The sequence below is a fragment of the Bos javanicus genome, chromosome 23 (genome assembly GCF_032452875.1).
Source record: "Bos javanicus breed banteng chromosome 23, ARS-OSU_banteng_1.0, whole genome shotgun sequence".
NCBI classification, from domain to species: domain Eukaryota; kingdom Metazoa; phylum Chordata; class Mammalia; order Artiodactyla; family Bovidae; genus Bos; species Bos javanicus.
The window spans coordinates 44,164-65,709 of NC_083890.1; the positions used below are offsets into that span (position 1 = coordinate 44,164).

Here is a 21,546-nt window from a genome sequence, read left to right on the forward strand (position 1 = left end):
ATATGAATGTACTTTTTTATGTCTGGTTTCTTTCACCCAGAATTGTGATTTAGATTTTAATGCATGTTTTATTTTGCTTCTTAAAAACACCATTCCAGTTGACAATTGACTTTTTCACTTAGTAGTTGATTGAGCACAGGGAATTGAGCAGGGTTCCTGGTGCCCATCAAATAGGCCTTCTGCAGGTTTATTAATTTGTAACTCTTTCCTAATCTGTTTTTAAGCTGTCATTTACTAGGAGCTGTATCCTATTTTATATATTCTTATTTGTATATGTTGTTGTTGTTCGGTCGCTAAGTTGTGTCTGACTCTTTGCAACCCCATGGACCGCAGCATGCCAGGCTTCCCTGTTCTTCACCATCTCCCGGAATTTGCTCAAACTCATCTCCATTGAGTCTGTGATGCCATCCAGTCATCTCATCCTCTGTCATCTCCTTGTCCTCCTGCCCTCAGTCTTTCCCAGCATCAGGGTCTTTTCTAGTGAGTCGGCTCTTCACATCAGGTGGCCAAAGTATTGGAGCTTCAGCATCAGTCCTTGCAGTGAATATTCAGGGTTGATTCCCTTTAGGATTGACTGGACTGGTTTGATCTCCTTAATACTTCTATATATATTAACACCACTTTACAGAGGAAAAGCTGAAATTTAGAGAGGTTACAGAGAACAAACTGGTTAATAAGCTCAAGGGCTCTGGACAAGAATGCCAAGGTTGAACTCTTGGGACTGTCTTTGTAGCTCTGTGATCTTTGGCGAGCTACTTAGCTTTCTGTGTCTTCTTTTCTTCACATTTATTATCAAATGGTATGACTAATGATAGTACCTGCCTTATGGGATTGTTGAGAAGATTAAGTTAGGTGTGTGAAGCACTTACAGCACTGCCCAGCCTGTAGTGAGTGTCCATCAATGCTAGCTGAGCCACAGCACAAGATACTTAGAGCTAGTGAGTGACAGAAGCATACACTTAAAGCCTTATACTCAGTGCAAACAGCACAAAATGGTGATTCAAGTCAGTTTTATAATTCATGATGGGGCTCACAAATGCAGGTTTTACTAACATGGTAACATATCAATATCAGATTAGTTGGTATTGTATAGTTGAGGACTAAGCAAGTTTGAGACTTACTTAAGGCATACATATGCTTGTATGTATGATGTCTGTACATACATCAGCATGTGAATATAATGCATTTTTAAGCTTTGAATTTTTTTTTTTTTTTTGGTGGCACTGGGTCTTTGTTGCTGTGCACAGTCTTTCTCTAGTTGTGGTTTAAGAGCTTCTCCGTTGCAGGGGCTTCTCTTGTTTCAGGGCACAGGCTGGAAAGTGCATAGGCTTCAGTAGTCATGGAGCGTGGGCTTAATAGTTGCAACTTGCAGGCTCCAGAGCTCGGGCTCACTAGTTGTGGCCCACTGGCTCAGTTGCCCTGTGGCATGTGGGATCTTCCCAGACCAGGGATTGAACTGGTGTCCCTTGCATTACAAGGTGGATTCTTAACCACTGGACCACCAGGGAATCCCTAAACTTGAAAATAGTTATAGACTCACAGGGAGAAGGCAATGGCAACCCACTCCAGTACTCTTGCCTGGAAAATCCCATGGATGGAGGAGCCTGGTAGGCTGCAGGCCATGGGCTGGCCAAGAGTCAGACACGACTGAGCGACCTCACTTTCACTTTTCCCTTTCATGCATTGGAGAAGGAAATGGCAACCCACTCCAGTGTTCTTGCCTGGAGAATCCCAGGGACAGGGGAGTCTGGTGAGCTGCCATCTATGGGGTCGCACAGGGTTGGATGCGACTGAAGCGACTTAGCAACAGCAGCAGCTCAGGAAATTAAAGGCGTGTAGAAATTCTATATACTGTAGCTAGTTTCACTGGGGGCAGGGGGCTGGGGAACTGTGCCTTGCTATCTTATGTAGCCATTAGTATCAAAACTGGGACCTTGGACTTCCCTAGTGGTCAAGTGGTTAAGCATCCTCCTGCCAGTTTGATACTAGGGGCACCAGTTTGATCCCTGATCCAGGAAGATCCCACATGCTTCGGGACAGCTGAGCCCAGGTACCACAACTACTGAAGCCTCTATTCCCTAGAGTCTGTGTTCTGCAACAAGAGAAGCCGCTGCAATGAGAAGCCCGCACACTGCAACCAGAGAGTAGCCCCCACTCACTGCAGCTAGAGAAAGCCTGCACTCAGCAGTGAAGACCCAGCACAGCCAAATAAATAAATAAAAAGTTTTAAAGGCACAGGTGATCTAAAAAAAAAAAAAGGAAAGTTATCATAGGTATACTCTTTAGCCCGTTATCATATTTCACCCGTTTTTACATGTACTCATTTTTGTGTCTGTATATGCACATGTCCATGTATTTTTATTGTCTTTGCATTTGTATCACATGTATAAGTTCATGGAGCCATCACTTTGGTTAAGATACTGTGGAAATTCCCTGGCAGTCCAGTGGTTAGGATTCTGTGCTTCCACTGCAGGGGGCACGAGTTCAGATCCCTGGTTGGGGAACTGAGATCCCACAAGACCCCCAGCGTGGCAAAAAGAAAACAAAACCCCAAAATGATACAGAACTGTTTTTATCACCACATCTTTCTTGTGCTTCCTTTCTCCCTACCACTCTTTCCTGTTCCCAGGCAACCACTAATTTGTTTTCTGTCCCTATAATTTTGTCAAGAATGTTATATAAATAGATTCATACAGTGTATAATCTTTTGAGATTGACTTTTTTCGTTTAGCATAATACCTTGAGACCCATCCAAGTTGCTTCATGAACCAGTAGTGACTGTTTTTAATTGCTGAGAAGTATTCCGTTACAGAGATGTTCTGCAGTTTGTTTAATCGTTCACTGAAGGATACTGAGTTGTTTCCAGCTTTTTGCTATTGCAAGTAAAGCCGCTCTGAACATTCATGTACAGGTTTCTGTGCAGACGTAAATTTTCCTTTCATGTAAATAAATGCCCAGGAGTGTGATTGCTGGGTTGCAGGATAAGCATGTATTTGAATTTTTAAGAAACTACTCAGCTATTTTCCATAGAAGTTCTACCATTTTACATTCTACCAGCAGTGTATGAGAGACGTATGTTCTCAGCATTCTTACCACCGTTTGGTATTTTCACTATTTTTTATTCAGCTTTTCTCAGATGATGTGATATCTTACATGATTTCAATTTGCATTTCCCTTATGACTAATAATATTGAACATCTTCATGTGCCATTCATGTATCTTCTTTGATAAAATGTCTGTTCATGTCTATTGTTCATTTTCAGTTGAATTGCTTTTTACTTTTGAGCTTTGAGAGTTCTTTATAGATTCTAGATACAAATCCTTTGTTGGAAATATAGTTTGTAAATAGTTTATTCTAGTCTATAGCTTGCTTTTTCAGCCTTTTAACAAAGTCTAGGAGGCTAGAAGTCTTAAATTTTGACAAAGTCCAGTTTACCAAGTTTTTTTCCTTTTAGGGACTGCATTTTTGGTGTCGTTTCTAAGAATTCTTCAGTGGGTCTGCAAATTCTCTGAAGTTTTATAGCTTTATGTCTCACATTTAAATCTATGATCAATTTTGAGTTAATTTGTATCAAGTGAGTTTCATTTTTTTGCCTGTGAATATCCAATAGCTTAAGCACCATTTGTTGGGAAGGCTATCTGTCCTTCCACCATTGAACTGCTTTTGCTTCTTCCTCAAAAATCAGTTATCTGTCCTTGTATAGATTTATATTTGGGTTCTCTATTCTGTCTTGTTGATCTTTGTGCCTATTTCACCACCAATACCACAGTGTCTTGATTTTTGGAGCACCAAAGAATTGATGCTTTTGAACTGTGCTGTTGGAGAAGACGCTTGAGAGTCCCTTGGACTGCAAGGAGATGCAACCAGTCCATTCTAAAGCAGATCAGTCCTGGGTGTTCTTTGGAAGGAATGATGCTAAAGCTGTAACTCCAATACTTTGGCCACCTCATGTGAAGAGTTGACTCATTTGAAAAGACTGATGCTGGGAGGGATTGGGGGACAGGAGGAGATGGGGGACCACAGAGGATGAGACGGTTGGATGGCATCAGCAACTCAATGGACATGAGTTTGAGTAAACTCTGGGAGTTGCTGATGGACAAGGATACCTGGCTTGCTGCAATCCACGGGGTCTCAAAGAGTTGGACACGACTGAGCAACTAAACTGAACTGAATATTAAGTAATCCGGACTTCATAGAATTGGTTTGGATTAGTTCTCTGCTGTTTTCTGGAAGAGATTGTGTAGAATTGGTATCCCTTTAAAATTGTTAGATTTTACCAATGAAAGCATCAGGCCTGAACATCTTTGTTCAGGAGATTTTAAACGACAAATTCAATTTGTTGAATCGTTACAGGACTGTTCATATTATCAGTTTCATCTTGGGTGAGTTTTGGCAGTCTGAGGAATTGGTCTACTTCATCTAAATTGTCTGGTTTATATGCATAGAGTTGTTTGTAATATTACTTAGGTATTTTTAACATTTTTATTGGAAAGTGAAAGTTAGTTTTGGTTGTGCTGGGTTTTCATTGCTGTGTGCAGTCTTTCCCTAGTTGCAGAGTGTGGGGGCTACTCTTTGTTTTAGGCTTTTCATTGTGGTGGCTTCTCTTGTTGCAGAGCCTGGGCTGCAGAGTGTGTGGGCTTCAGTAGTTGTGGCACATGGGCATGTCACTCTGAAGCATGAGGGAATTTCCTGGACCAGGGATTGAACCCATGTCCCCTGCATTGGCAGGCAGATTCTTAACCACTGGGCCACTAGGGAAGTCCTTCCTTATTATATTTTTAATGTCAGTATGGTCTCTAGTGATACCCTCTTTTTCATTCTTGATATTGGTTAAGTTGTGTTTCTCTGTCGTTTTAAATCATTTGTACTAGAACCTTATCAATTGTACTAAAGTTTTCAAAGAACCAGCTCTTGGGTTGTGTGATTTTAAAAAAATAAATAAATAAAATAAAATATTAAAAAAAATTGATTTTCTGATTTCAGTGTCATTGACTTCTCTTCTTTGTTATTTCGTTTCCTTTGCTTGCTTTTGCTTTATTTTGCTCTTTAGGGTTATTATGAATAACACTGCTCTGTTATGAACATTCATATGCACATTTTTGCTTCAGTTCAGGTCAGTCGCTCAGCCGTGTCCAACTCTCTGCGACCCCATGGACTGTAGCATGCCAGGCCTCCCTGTCCATCACCAACTGCCAGAGCTTGCTCAAACTTCTGTCCATTTAGTCGGTGATGCCATCCAACCATCTCATCCTCTGTCGTCCCCTTCTCGTCCCGTCTTCAATCTTTCCCAGCATCAAGGTCTTTCCCAGTGAATCAGTTCTTCCCATCAGGTGGCCACAGTTTTGGAGTTTCAGCTTCAGCATCAGTCCTTCCAGTGAATATTCAGGACTGATTTCCTTTATGATAGAGTGGTTTGATCTCCTTGCCGTCCAAGGGACTCTCACGAGTCTTCTTCAACACCATAGTTCAAAAGCCTCAATTCTTTGGCACTCAGCTTTCTTTATAGTTCATTTCTCACATCCATACATGACTACTGGAAAAACTACAGCTTTGATGAGACGGACCTTTGTTGGTAAGTAATGCCTCTGCTTTTTAATATGCCGTCTAAGATGATCATAACTTTTCTTCCAAGGAGCAAGTGTCTTTTAATATCATGGATGCAGTCAGCATCTGCAGTGATTTTGGAGGCCCCCAAAATAGTCTGTCACTGTTTCCATTGTTTTCCTGTCTATTTGCCATGAAGTGATGGGACTGGATGCCGTGATCTTAGTTTTCTGAATGTTGAGTTGTAAGCCAACTTTTTCACTCTCCTCTTTCACTTTTCATCCAGAGGCTCTTTGGTCCTTCTTTGCTTTCTGCCGTAAGGGTCGTGTCATCTGCACGTCTGAGGTTATTGATATTTCTCCCAGCAATCTTGATTCCGGCTTGTGTTTTGTCCAGTCTGGCATTTCACATGATGTACTCTGCATAGAAGTTAAATAAGCAGGATTATTTTTGCTTAGACATGATTTAAAATTATTTGGGGTATATTCCTAGGAGTGGAATTCTGGATCGCGTGGCAGTTTTATGTTTAACTGCTTGAATAGTCACCAGACTGTTCTCCATAGTGGTTGCCTCATTTTACATTCCTATCAGCAAATTTTTTTTGTACCTAGTCCAGCAATCTTACTCTCTTATGTAGTCGATAGTTCATTTATATATAATGCAATTGGTGATGTACTTGGGTTAATATCTGCCATCTTATTATTCGATTTCAGTTTTTCCAAACTGTTTTTCTTTTTCTCTCTCCTGTCTTGACTTCTTTTGTATTATTGTATTTCTCTCTCTGATTACCTAGTTAGTTGTGCATTCTTTTATTGCTTACCCCAGAAATTATGATATGTACTCTTGACTTACAGTATTCTAATACAAATAATAACTTGGATCACTCTCCCATTAGTGTTCCTCTGACTCCTGTCTTTATCATTTTATTATTACACATAATTATTTTGTATTTTATATGTTTCTTCAGGCATTATTTTTTGTTTTTACAGAGAATATTCATTTCTGTTTTCCCACATCTTCCTATTTATTTAGGGGCTTCTAAGAGGCTCAAAGCATTTTATGAAAGAGTTACACATTTCAAAGTTTGTTGATATTTCTAGAAAGCCATTCACATGTAACATATTTATTAAGAACATGGGGTTTACAGTCCCATCTGTAACACTTTGAGTCTCAGTTTCCTCATGGAAATATAGGGAATAATATGTTAAATACAGTAATATCTACCTCATAGGTGGCTGTGAAGATTAAATGAGAAAATAAAGTTAAGCCTCTTACTAGAATGCCATACACAAAGAAAAATTTCATTATTCTGTTGTGGCAAGTACATAATTCCTGAGGTTTAAAAAAGAATTGTTCTTATATTCTGTATTAGAATCATCATTTTGTCTTTTAAACACTGATTTTCAAAAGAACATGTTTCCTTTCCTAAAGTTTCCCCCTTCATTTTTTTCTCTTTCATCCATCTAATCCAATGATCTATGTCCCAAGGAATTTTGATACTAGAACCTGTGTTTCAATAATAGAAATGTGTTACCGTAATAGAAGCAGCTTAGCCAAGACTGTCGAGTTCACCTTAGAGCCATTTGTAGAATTAAAAAAAAATTATTTGTGTAGAAAACAAACAACCCATTATTTCTATTTTCAGCCACAGAAGGCAGCCCATCTGTTGTTTATCTAATCTTGATTCAGAAACATACAAAAGTAGAACAATAACATCATATCTAACTTATAATTTTAGTTTCATTTTCTGATAACAGTGTTTCCCCTTCACCAGACAATAACAGAAGGACCTGACAGAGGAGCACAGAACTAGAGAAACACTGTTGATGTGTTTAAAAGACAAACTAGAGAAGCATTGTTTATGAAAGGACCATAAGGAAATGGGTATGTTTTGCTCTTCCAACATTAATGACAGCAAGTAATTCTCTATGAATATATAGTATATACTACTAATCTTTTTTTTTTCTGCTACTAATCTTTCAAGTTGGTAAGTATCCTGCCTGTGACTTCCTAGCACCAAACTGATTTTTCCTCAACATTGTTCAGTGCCTGTCATAGAGGGAAAGAGGGAGAGTTACTGAAAAAATATTCAAAGTCTCTTATAGGAAAATATTTTGAAATATTATATTTTAGAAGTATAGACTATTAAATTTATTTTAAAAGTATTCATCCTATTATGTACAGGCTGTAAAATGCTATCAAGGGGCACTTTTGGATAAATACTTTAAAATATGTGAGTCATTTTGGCCTGTGTGAAACAGACTAAATAGCCTAAGCCATGAATTCCGTTTTAGTCTTAACTCAGATCAACTGGTGGTGGTGGTGGTGGTGGTGGTCATTCGTTAAGTCGTGTCCGACTCTTTGTGACCCATGAACCGCAGCACGCCAGGCTTCCCTGTCCTTCACTATCAAAGAGCCCTGTCTTTTTCACTATCCAAGAGCCCTGTCTTTTTGGGCTACTGTTGTAAATCCCGTAGACTAGCTGATAAACAACAGAAAGTTGTTTCTTGTAGTCCTGGAGGCTGGGGAGTCCCAAGATCATCAGCAGGTGCCACGTCTGGTGAGTCATGTTTCCTGGTTCCTAGACTGCCTGCTGCTTCTCCCTGTCCTCGCAGCACGGGAGCCCATTCCTTCCTGGCCTGACCCCTCCCAGAGTGCCTGCCTCCTAGGATCATCACCACGTGCGGGGTGAAGTTTGAGGGCCCATAAACTGTCAGCCCATTGCAGTCCCTAAGTATACTCTGCATTGTTTCAGTCTTTTGAAATAATTCGAGCTTTCCTAATAGCCCACTACATGTTCTTTTTGTTATATGTTCGTTGGGCTCTTGAAAATAATATGTATCAGTGGGAATGCAGTGTTCCGTGTGTATCAATTACATCAGGTTTGTCACTCATGTAATTCAGCTTCCAGTAGCCACGTTGAGTAAAAGCAGAAGTAGGTGAAATTACCTGTAATATATTTTATTTTAACACACCCCAAATATTATCATTTCAGTGTGTAATCAACATGATAAAACCTAATGCAATAGTTCACGTTCTTTTTTTCATGCTAAGTCTTTAAAATCCAGCATGTGTTTCAGGCTTGCAGCGCATCTCATTGTAGAGCCAGCCACATTTCAGGTACTTCATGGTTGCAGGTGACTACATACCAGGGAGCCCAGTTCCACGAGAGATGTGTCTTTAACGTCTCCCACTGGGATTATGAACTCGGCTGTTACTCCTTTTCTATTTCTGTCAGTTTTTATGTATTGATATTTTGAGGTTATGTTATTAGGTACATTCAAGTTTAGAATCCTCATCTTCTTGCTAGACTGAACTTGTATCAGTATGAGATGTTCTTTTTTATTGCTAGTAATGCTTCTTTCTTTAGACACTATTTGACAGTGATGTTGCCACATCAGTTTTCTGTCCGTGTTAGCTTGGGTATCTTTTACTTTCACCTGTCTAAAAGACCTTCCATCTTAACATGTACCTCTGAATAGTGTATAGTTTTCACTGGAATCAGTTTGAGTATTGGCTCTGTTTATAATGTTGATATTTCAGTGTGTAGACACCATGTTGCTGTGTGATTTCTGTTTGTCCCACCTAGTCTGTGTTTTTTGCTCTTGCCTTCTTTTAGAAGTATGAAGTGTTTCTCTAGTTCTGTGCTCCTCTGTCAGGTTGTTGGGTGTACATTTGCAGACACAGTGTGTGTTTTACATTCAAGTCTAACTTAGTACTCTTACTGCCTCCCTGACACGACTGTTTCCTCCTTGTCACTGTCACACTTTAAACGGTTAGATATATTTTTGGCATTAACATCATTGTTTTGTAGAGTTAGTATTTACCCTCACAGTTACCTCATTGTTGGTCTTTACTTGTTTTTTATATTTCCATCAGAGACTACTTTTCTTTTTCCCAAAGCACTGCCTTAATATTTTTTTTTAGTTCATGTGTGTGGGTGATGAGTTGTCTCATTTCCATTTGCCCTCAAAGTCTCTATTTTGCTTTCACTTTCGAAGAGAGTTTTTGTTGGATGTAGAATTCCAGGTTGGTGGTTATTTGTTTCTCAGCATTTTACAGATGCCAGTCCATTATCTTCTGACTTCCTTGTTCTTGGAAAGTCAGCTCTCAGTGTTGTTGTGCCGTTAAAAGCCACACCCTTTTTCCTCTGAGTGCTTGAACATTTGCTTCTTGCCTTAGGCACCTGCAGAGCTGCTGAAACCAATGTGTGGTTTTCATTTTTGACTCAATGGTCTGATTCTTGAACCAACTCTTACCACTGTCCCTGTCAGTCAGTTCAGTCGCTCCGTGTCTGACCCGTTGCAACCCCATGGGCTGCAGCACGCCAGGCTTCCCTGTCCATCACCAACTCCTGGAGCTTGCTCAAGCTCATGTCCATCGAGTCGGTGATGCCATCCAACCAGCTCATCCTCTGTCGTCCCCTTCTCCTCCTGCCTTCAGTCTTCCCCATCATCAGGTTCTTTTCCAATGAGTCAGCTCTTTGCATCAGGTGGCCAAAGTATTGGAGCTTCAGCATCAGTCTTTCCAATGAATATTCAGGACTGATTTGCATTAGGATTGACTGACTGATTGGATCTCCTAGTAGTCCATGGGGCTCTCAAGAGTCTTCTCCAACTCCCCAGTTCAGAAGCATTGATTCTTTGGCATTCAGCCTTCTTCATGGGCCAACTCTCACATCCATGCATGACTACTGGAAAAACCATAGCTTTGACTAAATGAACCTTTGTTGGCAGAGTAATGTCTCTGCTTTTTAATATGCTGTCTAGATTTGTCATAGGTTTCCTTCCGAGGAGCAAGCATCTTTTAATTTCACCATCTGCAGGAATTTCGGAGCCCAAGAAAATAAAGTGTGTCACTGTTTCCACTGTTTCCCCATTTATTTGCCATGAAGTGATGGGGCTGGATGCTATGATCTTCATTTTTCGAATGTTGAGTTTTATGCCAGCTTTTTCACTCTCCCCTTTCACTTTCACTAAGAGGCTCTTTAGTTTCAACCCCTGGAGGCATTTCTTATTCCCCTTTCTGTCTTTTCTCCACCATGAGGGTCCCCATTTATAGTTTTTAACAACATAGTTTAACAACAGATTCCTTCAATACATTCTATCCCTTTTCCCTCTTATATATATATTGTAACCGATCCGTTCTTCAGTTCACTGATCGTCTCGTCAGCTACGTCCAATCTGATGTTAAGGCCAGAGACTGAGTTCTTAAATTCAGTCACTGTTATTGTAAAGTTCTAGATTGGTTTTGATTCTCAGAAATTTTTCCTTTTGTCAAGTATATTTTTGAACAGGTGACATTTGCATCTGATACCTCTAGCATACCTCTGATACGCTGATATATATCTCATACCTCTGGATCTGGTTCAGTTCTTTTTCTCTTGGTCCTGTTTGTTGTTACACCCTCTTTTGCTTCTTTGGTTGCATGTTGGACATTATGTTTGGAAAACCCTAGAGGTTCTGAGTGATGCTGCCTTCTCCAGAGTTTCCTCTGACGCAGACCTCCAGTGGGGACAGAGCTGTCTGTTCACTCAGGGCCTGAGGGACTTGAGGCTTGGGGGTCCTTTTAAGCTCAGTCTCAGCAGCCTTCACCCACCTTCCCCCCCGACCCCAGGGAGGAGCTTTCCAGCGTCTCCAGTGTCTGGAAGCCTGGGGTGCCTCCCAGGGCCCCGCGTTCTCGGCAGGTCCTGAAGCCCACCGTCTCTCCTGAGCACCACGAGGTGACTGATAGTCAGCGCTCAGCCGGTTTGGGCAGAGTGTTGGGTACGTTTTCTGACATCCGGACTGACTCGTCAGGCCTGCACTTGACTTTTTGTCTCCACAGCCCAAGGAACCCTCCAGAGCTGTGTTAGCCAGCCCCCTCTGCTTGACTTTTTCCCTTCCTTTTCTTCACAGAGTCAGCTTTGCTCAGATGCCCCGAGGGAACGAGCGGCCCTCTCAGTCTCCAGCTCCCTCACCGAGCTTCGCTTTTGTTTGAAATCTTGGATTGTGGCTGCCTAAGGACCTCTTTTAAACCTTATTTAGCTTTTCTAGCTCTTGGTAGGCTGACCTACAAGATGCTTGCGTCTGTCACTGGAAGTGGAGACACCCTGGGGGAGGGGGGGGTCTTCTGTCATCTGAAGCCACATGTAACAGTCACAGTAATTGTCTTGATCAAGTTTATTTGATACCAGGGAAAACAAGAACCAGGGGTCCTTGCTTGGTACCCATGGTTGTGTTTCTGGTCAGAGTCCCCAGCTTGCCTGGGCTGTTTCAGTGCCACGTGAACTTGGGAAGGAGGTGGAGCAGGCGGCCCACGCGGCCTGGAGACAGAGGAGCCGGTCTCCCCTCTGCCCTTGCCCCTGCCGGCCCAGGGCAGGCCTTGCAATGCCGGGCTGCTGGTGGTGGAGGCCAAGGCTGAGGAGGGAGGGGTTACGTGACCTGTATTCTGTGACATGGTCACATGTGGGTTTTCTTTTTCAGTTTGAAAAAATGACTGCTTTTAGTCTTCCCTCCAGTTTCACTTTAAGGTGGAAAATGAAGATTTTATTCGTAAAGTTGAGCACAGTGACCTTACAGTCTTTTTGAAAGCAACAGTTGATGTTTTAAGAACACATCTCAGAGAACTCCAGTAGATAAAGCTAAAAAAAGAGAACGTGTTCAGGGTGAACTGCGGGCAGGACCCCAAACTGTACCCTGTCTCTCCCAGAGTGTGTAATTGCTGAGATGGGTGGATATAGGACCCCAAGCACCCTGTGGACCGAGGTCCTCAAATGACAGCAGAGGTCCAGGCTGAGCCAGGAGCAAGTGGCCTGTGCCCTGGCGAGTGGAGAACCGCGAGGGTGGGAGTGGAGCCAGGAGAGGGGTGGGAGACTCAGGCGGGGTCTGGGAGGCACTGGCTGTTGCGGCTCGAGGCAGGGACACCCCTGAACCTCCACCATGCAGTCCCCACGGGGCAGAGTCTTCTGGCAGCCGAGGGTCGAAGTAAAGAGGGCGAGTTCACAGCAGGTTGAATGAACCCCTGTACCCACTGTGGGTTCATTTTAAGTGCCTGGAGTGAGGTTGGTCAAGCCCTTGCTGAGCTCGAGTGAGGGAGTCTGACAGGGAGGACCGAGCTCAGGGTGAGAGTGAGGGGCAGCTAGCATGGTGAGTCCTCCTCAGCTGAATGGGTTCTGGGGACGCCCTTGAGTTCAGGGCTGCCCTTTCAGTAGCCTCACTGGAGGCTTGTTTGGGGGGTAGAGGGGGCAGAAGCCCACTTAGAAGACGTGCTCATTCCCAGGGGTGGTGGTTTCTGAAGGAGTTTATACTGGTTGGTTCGACTGTGACCCAGTACCTTGCAGGGTCGTGTTTGACAGGGGGCCTGAGCTGTGGGCACAGCCTGCCTTCTCCTGCACTCCACACTCAATTGTTGTCTTTTTGGCAGCCCCTCCCCCCTCTCTGCACCCTTGACAGTGGACCTGAGCCCAGCCCCCCTGTTGCCACGGAGCCTCTTGTGACCGAGTGGGTTCCAGTTCTGGGCTCCTGGGAGATGTGCTGGAGGTGGAGCCTTCATGCCATTTGGTGGTCATAGTGTGAGAGCAGTGGTCATAGTGTGAGAACGGTGTGTGTGAGAGTGGTGTGTGAGAGCAGTGTGTGTGAGAGTGGTGGTCGTAGTGTGAGATTGGTGGTGATAGCTCGGTAGCCGAGGTATCCTACCGTTAAACAGTGGTTGCCCCCGAGTCGGGGGCTGCCCCTATCCGCGAGGATGGGTCACAGAAGGGCCCGCCTTTGGGCGTTATTCCAGCGCTGCAACCCCAAGGCAAAGGCGAAGACTAGGAAGGACTTGGCCTCGGCCCACGTCCTGGAAGCAGAGCGGCCTGAGGTGAGAGCAGCCGGGGGCTGGGCCCGTCAGATTGGCCCTCACCTGGCGAAGCATTGGGGTTGTGTTTCATTTTGTTAGCATGGTTGTGGGCCCTGCCGGCCAGGGCATTCTGGCCTTAGTGGGCAGGATCGACCCCAGCAGGTTTACCTTGTAAGAGGTTGTGCAGTTGCTGCATGGAGGATGGGCGGGGGCCCCACAAGAAGGCAAACACTGGCTGGAGAAGTCACTGGGGCACATGGACTGAGCTATAGAGTCAGTCCTTGAAGCAGAAAGGGTAAGGCCCTTAATGTCTCCCTTCTTGCAAAGAAAGGATATACGGGCTGGAGGAATCTCTGGGGCATGAGGATCGAGCTAGAGAGTCAGTCCTTGAAGCAGAACGGCTAAGCCCGTTAATGTCTCCCATGTTACAAAGCACAGACCAGTGTGTCCAGTATTTTAATGACAGGTACCTACTGCTTACGTGTATGACATACACCCTCATAGCTACACATGTCTACTACATGCCTCTTACAAGTGCTGGGCACTGTTCTGGGTGCTGAATACTCAGTATGTAGTAGTGGATACGTAGCCCAGGATTGTTTTAATTTCTGCAAAGAAAAATAGAAGAACGAAAGACTCCGTGTGGTTCAGTTTGAGCAAGTTCACCACGTGGACGGCCCCGCATGCATGCAAATTGTGGTAAAGTACATATAACATAAATTTAACATTTTAACCAGTTGATTGAATGACTGGGTGGCTTCTGTGGAGTGAGGCTAACAGATGGCTTTGAGGTGCCATCTGCCTTTTTCCCAGAGGAACACTCCAAAGCCTCGTGGCCTTGTAGACCTTCCTTTTTTTCTTCACTTTCCCCAGTGGCTCCAGGCCTGTGTGTCGTTTAAGAATCTCTTTATCCACTTTGTTGTTAGGTTTACGTTTTGGAAAGTTTCTCAAATGTCCCTGGGTCTTGAGAAGGCAGGCTTGGATTCCAGGTTCTCTCCTGCCACGTGCCTGCCAGGTCGAGGTGGAGGCTGAAGGCCGGTCTGAGTTGTGGTGGTCTGTGTGGTCTTGGGGTCAGTGGACCCCTCTTCTCTGGAGGGGCATGGAGATCCTTTGTGTGGAGCCTGGAGAGACTTGACAGGGTCAGTCTTCACAGTCTCGCTCTCTTTTTAATTTATGTTTGCATTTAGTTTCTCCTTTAACTGTTTTCTAGGAATTTCCAACTCCCGAAGAATACACCTACAGGGAGCAGCTTTGCAAATGCAAAGAGGAAATCGCTCAGCTGAAAGCTGAGAGAAACAACACCAGGGTCAGTAGGGGGATTCTCACGTGTTGACATTTGCCCCGCGGGGGTCACCGCTGGCCTCCGTGTGCTGTCTTTAAACTTTGTCTGATTTTCAAGTCATTTTCCACATCTTCCCACTGAACAGACCAGGGTGGATCAAGTTCTGGGTTCTCATACCTTGCTTCAAATTTCTGATGAGAGCTAATGTAATTTTAGTACATATGAGGGGGGAGTTCTCTTAACTTACATTTTTGTCCATGCTACACTTTGTGTGGGATCTTAGTTCCCCAACCAGGGGTTAAAACCCATGATCCTTGAAGAAGTGTGGAGTCTTAACTACTGGGCCCCTGGGGAAGTCCACTCTAACTTTCGACTGAACTGGCAGGATTCCGACGTGCCTTAGCATGTTTCCGGCTATAGCGTGAGGCTGAGAGGAGTTATCAGCCCGGAGTTCGAGCATGAGGTTGAAGGTGTTCCTTTGGCCCTGCCCTGCAGCTGCTGCTGGAGCACCTGGAGTGCCTGGTTTCGCGATATATTCCACCCGTCGGGATGACAGCAGGCAAGCGGCAGGCGCAGTCCCCAGCCGGCATGAGGAGTGAGGTGGAGGTGCTCAGGGCGCTGAAATTGCTCTTTGAACACCACAAGGCCCTGGACGAGAAGGTACCAGCCATCCGGCCGTCCTGGATTTGTACACTTGCTGCCTTGTTAGGCGGATGATGCACATGTTTATGTAACTAGTTGACTTTTGAGCGTCTTGAATTCTTGTATATACATTTTTTTCTGTAAGAATTCAGAGTTTTATATGGTTAAAAAGCGTTGCCTGCATACATGCTCAGTCGTGTCCGAATCTTTGCAACCCTGTGGACTGTAGCCCACCATGCTCCTCTCTTCATGGGGCTTCCCAGTCATAAATACTGGAGTGGGTGGCCATCTTCTACTCCAGGGAATCTTCCTGACCCAGGGATCGAACCTGCCCTCTCGCATTGGCAGGCGGATTCTTTATCACTGAGCCACCTGGGAAGCCCCCAGTTAAAAAGTATTAGTTGGCATGAATGTCTCAAGATTTATTATATTCTGTATATCAATTTGCAGTTAAAAACTGGGTAATAATTAATTTAGGAGAACATTTTGTTCTCTCAAACTTAGAATTTAAAGCTGTTAACAAGCAGATTCTCTTGACGTTAAGATCAATGAGAGACATTCAAGGTATTCTGTGACAGTATCCATGTATTAGGGTGAGTATACACTAAGAAGTGTACTAACGTATATACACACATCAACACACAGTGACTCGGCCCCTTTTATTTGAGTTGAGAGCGTGATTACGAGTAGCACTCGAAAGGTATAGTTTGTTAGAAGAAGAATTAGGTGCCACACATAAAGAGGTAAGTTTGATCAGTCTTTGTGTAATTTCCGTGAAGGGTTTGTCATTTGAATCCTTTCATTTTAAAAAAGAATGAAGGCTGTAGTGGTGGGCATCAGATGTTATTTATCTTTCTGATTGAGGACCCGCCCACCAGGGTTATTTTAATGACTGGTAAACTAGACTTGTGGCTCAGAGTTGCAGGATCTCTTAAGTACCCCTTTGTCCAGTAGAAGACAAATTCTGACTCTAATCACCTGGTGGTATTCGGGATGGATAGCATCACCATGTATTTTCTTTTTATGTTGTGTTTTCAGTTTAGAGTTGAGTTTTCCAGGTGGAGTTTGGCTGTCTTTACTTATTTCTTTACTCTGATTCAATTTTTTTGGTTTTAGCAGATGATTCTTTCAGAGGAGAATAACCAGGAAAAGATACTAACGGACAGGGTGCTTGATGTACATCATGAGCAAGAAAACATGCCAAGCGCCAATGGAAAGGCAAGTCCTTGGTCTCGCTCTCTGTCTGGTTCTTGTCTTACCATCCAGTCTGTGCGGGGCTGTTGGGACCTCTCACCGATGCACCATGTAGGTCTGAGTGGCCACGAGGTTCCTGTGAGCTCCCAGAGCGCAGAAGGCAGTTTTGACCTCACAGATTGCCCGGAAGTACTGTGTTCCCTCCCTCCCAAAACCAGGCTGTGTAAAGCTTCCTTTCCCCCTTAGAGACCCTCCGACGGCTCTCTAAGCCACAAGGAAGACGTGGTTAAGAAGATGGAGCTCCAGGAAATCATAGAGAGGCAGTTGCGGGAGCAGAGCCAGATGGAGGAGCGCCTGGCAGCCCTCTCTGCCCACGTGAAACATCTGGAGGAGGACCTGGACACGGCCAGGAAGGACCTCCTCAAGTCCAAGGACATAAACAGAAAACTTGAGCGGGACGTCCGCGAAGTGAGTGACTGCAGCTGTGTCTGTTGTCCTGAGGTGGAATGTGGGTTTCTTGTTCTCCCGGGGATCTCAGCCTTGGGATGGCTGCGTGAGTAAGAGCAGAGCACTGGAGAGACCACAACTGGCTGCCTCCCTGCCTCCGCATCGAGGTCTCTGGGGTAGAAGAGGCCTGGTCCAGGCGGTCCGTTGGCAGTGGACCAACATGAGGGCAGCCCTGACGCTGTGCCGCACCCTGGGTGTGGACTCCTCATTTCCACAAGTTCTAGGGGGCCCACTGTGTTCCTTTTTTAAAAATTCATTCATCCATTCATTCATTTATTGGCGTATAGTTGCTTTACACTGCTGTGTCAATTTCTGCTGTACAGCAAAGTGAATCAGTCATCTATCTATCTATCTATCTATTTACGTATCTGTCTCTCTTTTAGATTTCCTGCCCATTTGCTTCACCACGGAGCACTGAGCAGACTGCCCTGTGCTGTACACTAGGTCCTCACTTGTTGACTTTATGTGTAGTATCAGTGCTGTATATATGTTAACCCGAGTCTCCCAGTTCATCCCCGCCCCCCGCCCCCCGCTACTGCCTGTCGAATGTGTTCCTGATGATGCTGAAATTTGCTTCTGATTCACTCAGGCGAGTCTGGTGACACCTGTGGAGCCTGTTCTCTCGGAGAGATGGGAGCATGCTGTGTGGGCTCTGCTGAGGCAGCTTGCCTGGCCATCTTCTCGAGTTTTCTGAGGTTCCGCTCCTTGAAGGGATGTGTGACAGTGATACCGGCGGTCAGACAAGTCGAGTGGTGTTTGCTCACCCTCAGATCCTCAGGCCCGAGCTGTGTAACCATGTGGAATCGTGATGTCTCTGGCGGTCATGTCTGCGGGTGTCCTGATTTATGAGAAACTCCCTAGCGGTCACTGTGAAAACAGAAAGTGCTGGGGACTCAGGCCTCTTCCTGTGAGCCTCGCCTCTCCTCTGTGCACAGACAGACAGCACCCACCCGGCCCACCCCTCCCCCGTGAGACCGTCTCAGAGAGAACCCCTCCAACATGTGGTACAGCAGGTGTACTTGTTTAGTAGCTTGGTGTGAGTAATTCTGTGTGAGAACTCAAAACAGAAATATTTGCACAGGTTTGCATAAGCTATTCACACTACTCTTTGGCAACAGGAGATTAGGTGGCAGAGTTTAATACGTATAGAATTCTAGAAAACGCGTTTTCAAGACCTTTCACTTTTAAAGTTAGGACTTTGCCCACATTGGTTACTTAGTGACCAGGGAGGGACCTGAAGTGGATTTTGAAGTGGCGCACAGGAGTTGCACCAGCAGCAAGTTCTGGTCCTGGTTTGAGCGTTTCATCCATGTGGTGTAACTCTGCTTTTGAAGAACTAGGCTTGAGAAGGCTGCTCCCAGTTGTGTACAATTTGACTTCTGTTTCCACTCGTTAATATTCTACTTTAATTCTGAGGAAATTGCATGAGACTTTTCCAACTTTCACTCGAGGAAACGAGCCTCAGAGCTCCCCGTTGGATCTGTTGAAGGTCCCTCCTTGTTCTGGGTCAAGCCCGCCTGTATGGTGTAGCAGACAGAGGTCCTGACTTCATGCCAGATACCTTCCTTCCTGGAATTCTTGCAATAACAGGGTAGTTTAGTACACTTTTCGTTTGCTGTTTGGGTTTATTATGTAGAAAAGAAGCTTGGTAAACCAAGTGGCTGGACAGAACGTTAAGACAGATGGGTGCCAATCGTGACCTTTGGGATAGGCGCATTTTTGCTCACGTCCGAGAAAACTGCCGTGTCTAGGACTTTTATTCTGAGGACGTTAACTTTATATTTGATTTGAAACTTAGGACGACATCAGTAATAAACTTGAAAATGAAATTGCAAATAAGGATTCTAGGCATCGACAGGTAATGGCTTTTATGAACTGTGTCTGACTTTTATATTAGTGAATTACTGAGGAAGGAAGGTAAAGATCTTTTCATGTGACTCTCACATTGGAAATCAAGTCCCAGTGTAAAGTTCTTATGACCCTAAAATACTGTGTTCAAAAGTGTGGATGTACATCATGGTAAATCAGCTGTACTGGAAGGAAATACATTTTTAAAAAATTGTGGGTGACTGCAACTTACATGTTTGAATTATTTGGGACTTGGTTTAACCATTGTGGAATTCCATTCCTGACTCTTTTGTTTTACTTGAAGGTGAATCTGTTGGCTTGTTAGAGTTTTTACCGAAAGAGTAGAGAGCAGCAGGGAACTTCACGGCAGCTGGCTGCCTGTTGGGAACTGGGGTCACTGTGACAAAAGGCAGGGTTAGAGCTCCGGTCTGATTAGGGTTTGTACTTCCTGTGGTGTGGTGAGCCTTACTCGCTCCTGTTCCCGAGTGGTCTCAGATAATCAGGACTTAACCAGGAAAACCAAATCTGGCTTCTCCAAAACAAAGTGAGTCAGTCTGGTGTGTGCCAAAGTGTATCATTGTCCCCACCACAAAAATAAAATACTAGAAAGCCATTGAAAAGTATGATGGGGAATGCTAATTAAAAGCATCACGATATACAAAATAATGGCTGTAAAAGGCAGATCAGAAAATACTATGTACCATATGCTATTGTTTTCTGCGGGTTTTAAAGCATAGCATATTGTTTGTGTACGTACATAGAGGAATACGCACACAGAAAAAGTAAGAAAGCTGCTTAGAAACAAATGCTAACCTCTCAGGAACCTGAGCTTATAGATAGTTTAATTTTTTTCTTTTTTAAAAAAGAATCTGTCTAAATGTTCTACATTGAAAGTTTTTCAGAGTAAGAAGATCTGTTAAAAGAATAATCGTGCATTTACAAATACTAGTTGACTGGCATTTCACCAGGCATGCTCTTATCAGGTCTGTATTTCAGAGGAGATGAAAGCCATATTTTGGCTTACACGCCCGTAGCCATCTGCGGTCGGTAGGGTTCCCTCTAAATGATGATTCTGCTGATGTTTTAAGAAGGGTCTGTAGTGAACCCTTCTTCCCTTAACTTGTCAATAAGAATGAATAAGATTCTACAGATCTTCTTTAATATAGAAGAACTTTTTTTTTTTTTTAAGATGTCCTTGGGGAATGTTTAGGAAAAGCAAATACTCTGGCAGGAGGCGTTCTGCTCACTGAGACCAAGCCCAGGAACACTGAGAGAAAATATACCCTGAGGGAGCTTCCGAAACAGAATGAATCCACTAGACACGTGCATTTAGGTTTTGTCTCAGCTTACTTAAAGCCACAGTGGCTACACCTCTCGGCCTGTGTTGATCCTCTGCTCTCCCTTTGTAGACAGAGGATAAGAACCGCAGGTTGCAGGAGCGCCTGGAGCTGGTAGAGAAGCTGCAGCAGAGACTGCGGAGGGCAGAGACGCTGCCCGAGGTGGAGGCGGAGCAGGCGCAGAGGGTGGCCTCGCTCTCCAAGGTGCTGCTCTGGGTCCCTGGGGGGCGGGCACAGGGAGGGCCTGTTCCCCTGCTCTCCCACCGCGCCCCTGCCCGTGCTGCTCAGTCCACACAGGAGCGCAGACGTGGGGGTCGTGCTGCCCGTCTGAGATGGGAGCGCTCCCTGAGTGTCAGGCACGCCCCACTTCTGCGTCATCCCTACGTTAATTTCCCTCCAGTTTTGTTCCCAGTTCTGTGTGTCCCTAGGACGCTTCAGCTCCAAGTCACTGCTGCTCAGAGTTCAGTCAGCCACTCAAAGCCTAGCAGGATAGAGACCTAGAAAAATCCCATTCTCGTTTAAGAGATGGCCAAAATAGCTCTGTAATGAACACAGTTTTAAGTTGTTATCCATACACTTGTTAAAGAAGTCCCAGCAGGGCACGTGCAGACCCGAGGCCCCACTCCCCACTCGCCGTCCCCAGGAGCCCGCGGGTGAGAGGCCATGTCCTTGGGATGTGGCGCTGCTGGGGGCACCGACCCCATTGCCAGCCAGCCAGCCACCCTGTCCTTCTGACGGGAAAGGTGTTGCCCTGCGCTGCCAGTGGGCACTGGCTGAACATAGAGAGTCGGGCCGGGTCTGTGCTGACTCGGCTGTCGGAAGCCTTGCCAGGAGCTCAGTGAGCGCCTGAGGGGCCATCACGTCGCGGGAGGCCGCCGGTGTCCGGTGCTCACAGACCCTCCCAGAGCAGGGTCACTAACAGCCGCCAGGGGGCACCCTTCTGCCTGTGATCTTCCTCTCCAGGCTTGGTTTCTCCTCTCCCCTGGCATCTGTGCTGTCCATCCCCAGTCGGCCTTGTAGTCCGACCTTTTGTCTTCCGGAAGCTCTACCACTCAGGAGGCTAAACGGTTCGAACTTCCTTCCCAGCTTAGGAAGGTAGAACGTGTGCCTCGGGTTTGCCGCTGTCTGCTGCCCACGCGGGCTCGCCACAGGCAGTCCGAGGAGGGAGCGCAGCGGCCGTGGGTGTGGGGCCTGGGGCACGGGGAGCACGTCTCCTCTCACGAGCTGGTCACCAGCATCCTCCGTGAGCCATGTGTCACACACGAAGCCGCGCAGGCTGTGTGAGCAGGCATGCGGGCATGCCCCCGGCGAACCCAGGGCCCGTGGTTCGCACAGAGCATGGCCCGCTTGCCGCCCCTGCGATCACAGCC

The 21,546-nt window shown here is 45.2% G+C and overlaps 1 protein-coding gene and 1 long non-coding RNA gene across 9 annotated transcripts in view; one reads left to right on the forward strand and one right to left on the reverse strand.

Annotated features, from left to right (window-relative positions):
• Positions 1 to 7,319: 7,319 nt before the first annotated feature.
• LOC133236023 (liprin-alpha-1-like) overlaps positions 7,320 to 21,546 on the forward strand; it is a 34,260-nt gene continuing 20,033 nt past the window's right edge. For 2 of the 8 annotated variants that reach the window (XM_061397758.1, XM_061397761.1), the window contains exons 1-6: positions 13,079 to 13,387; positions 14,577 to 14,672; positions 15,144 to 15,308; positions 16,407 to 16,508; positions 16,731 to 16,952; positions 20,249 to 20,380. In XM_061397758.1, coding sequence (XP_061253742.1) covers positions 13,271 to 13,387; positions 14,577 to 14,672; positions 15,144 to 15,308; positions 16,407 to 16,508; positions 16,731 to 16,952; positions 20,249 to 20,380 — 834 coding nt within the window. In that variant the 5' untranslated portion in view covers positions 13,079 to 13,270. Of the gene's footprint in view, positions 7,430 to 13,078; positions 13,388 to 14,576; positions 14,673 to 15,143; positions 15,309 to 16,406; positions 16,509 to 16,730; positions 16,953 to 20,248; positions 20,381 to 21,546 lie in introns of those variants that run through there. The other 6 variants (XM_061397765.1, XM_061397759.1, XM_061397760.1 and 3 more) reach the window with 6 other exon arrangements.
• LOC133236026 (uncharacterized) lies at positions 12,040 to 12,949 on the reverse strand. The gene is made up of 2 exons (XR_009732705.1): positions 12,860 to 12,949; positions 12,040 to 12,167 (listed from the first exon to the last, which is right to left on the reverse strand). It is a non-coding gene; the product is annotated as an uncharacterized LOC133236026 (long non-coding RNA).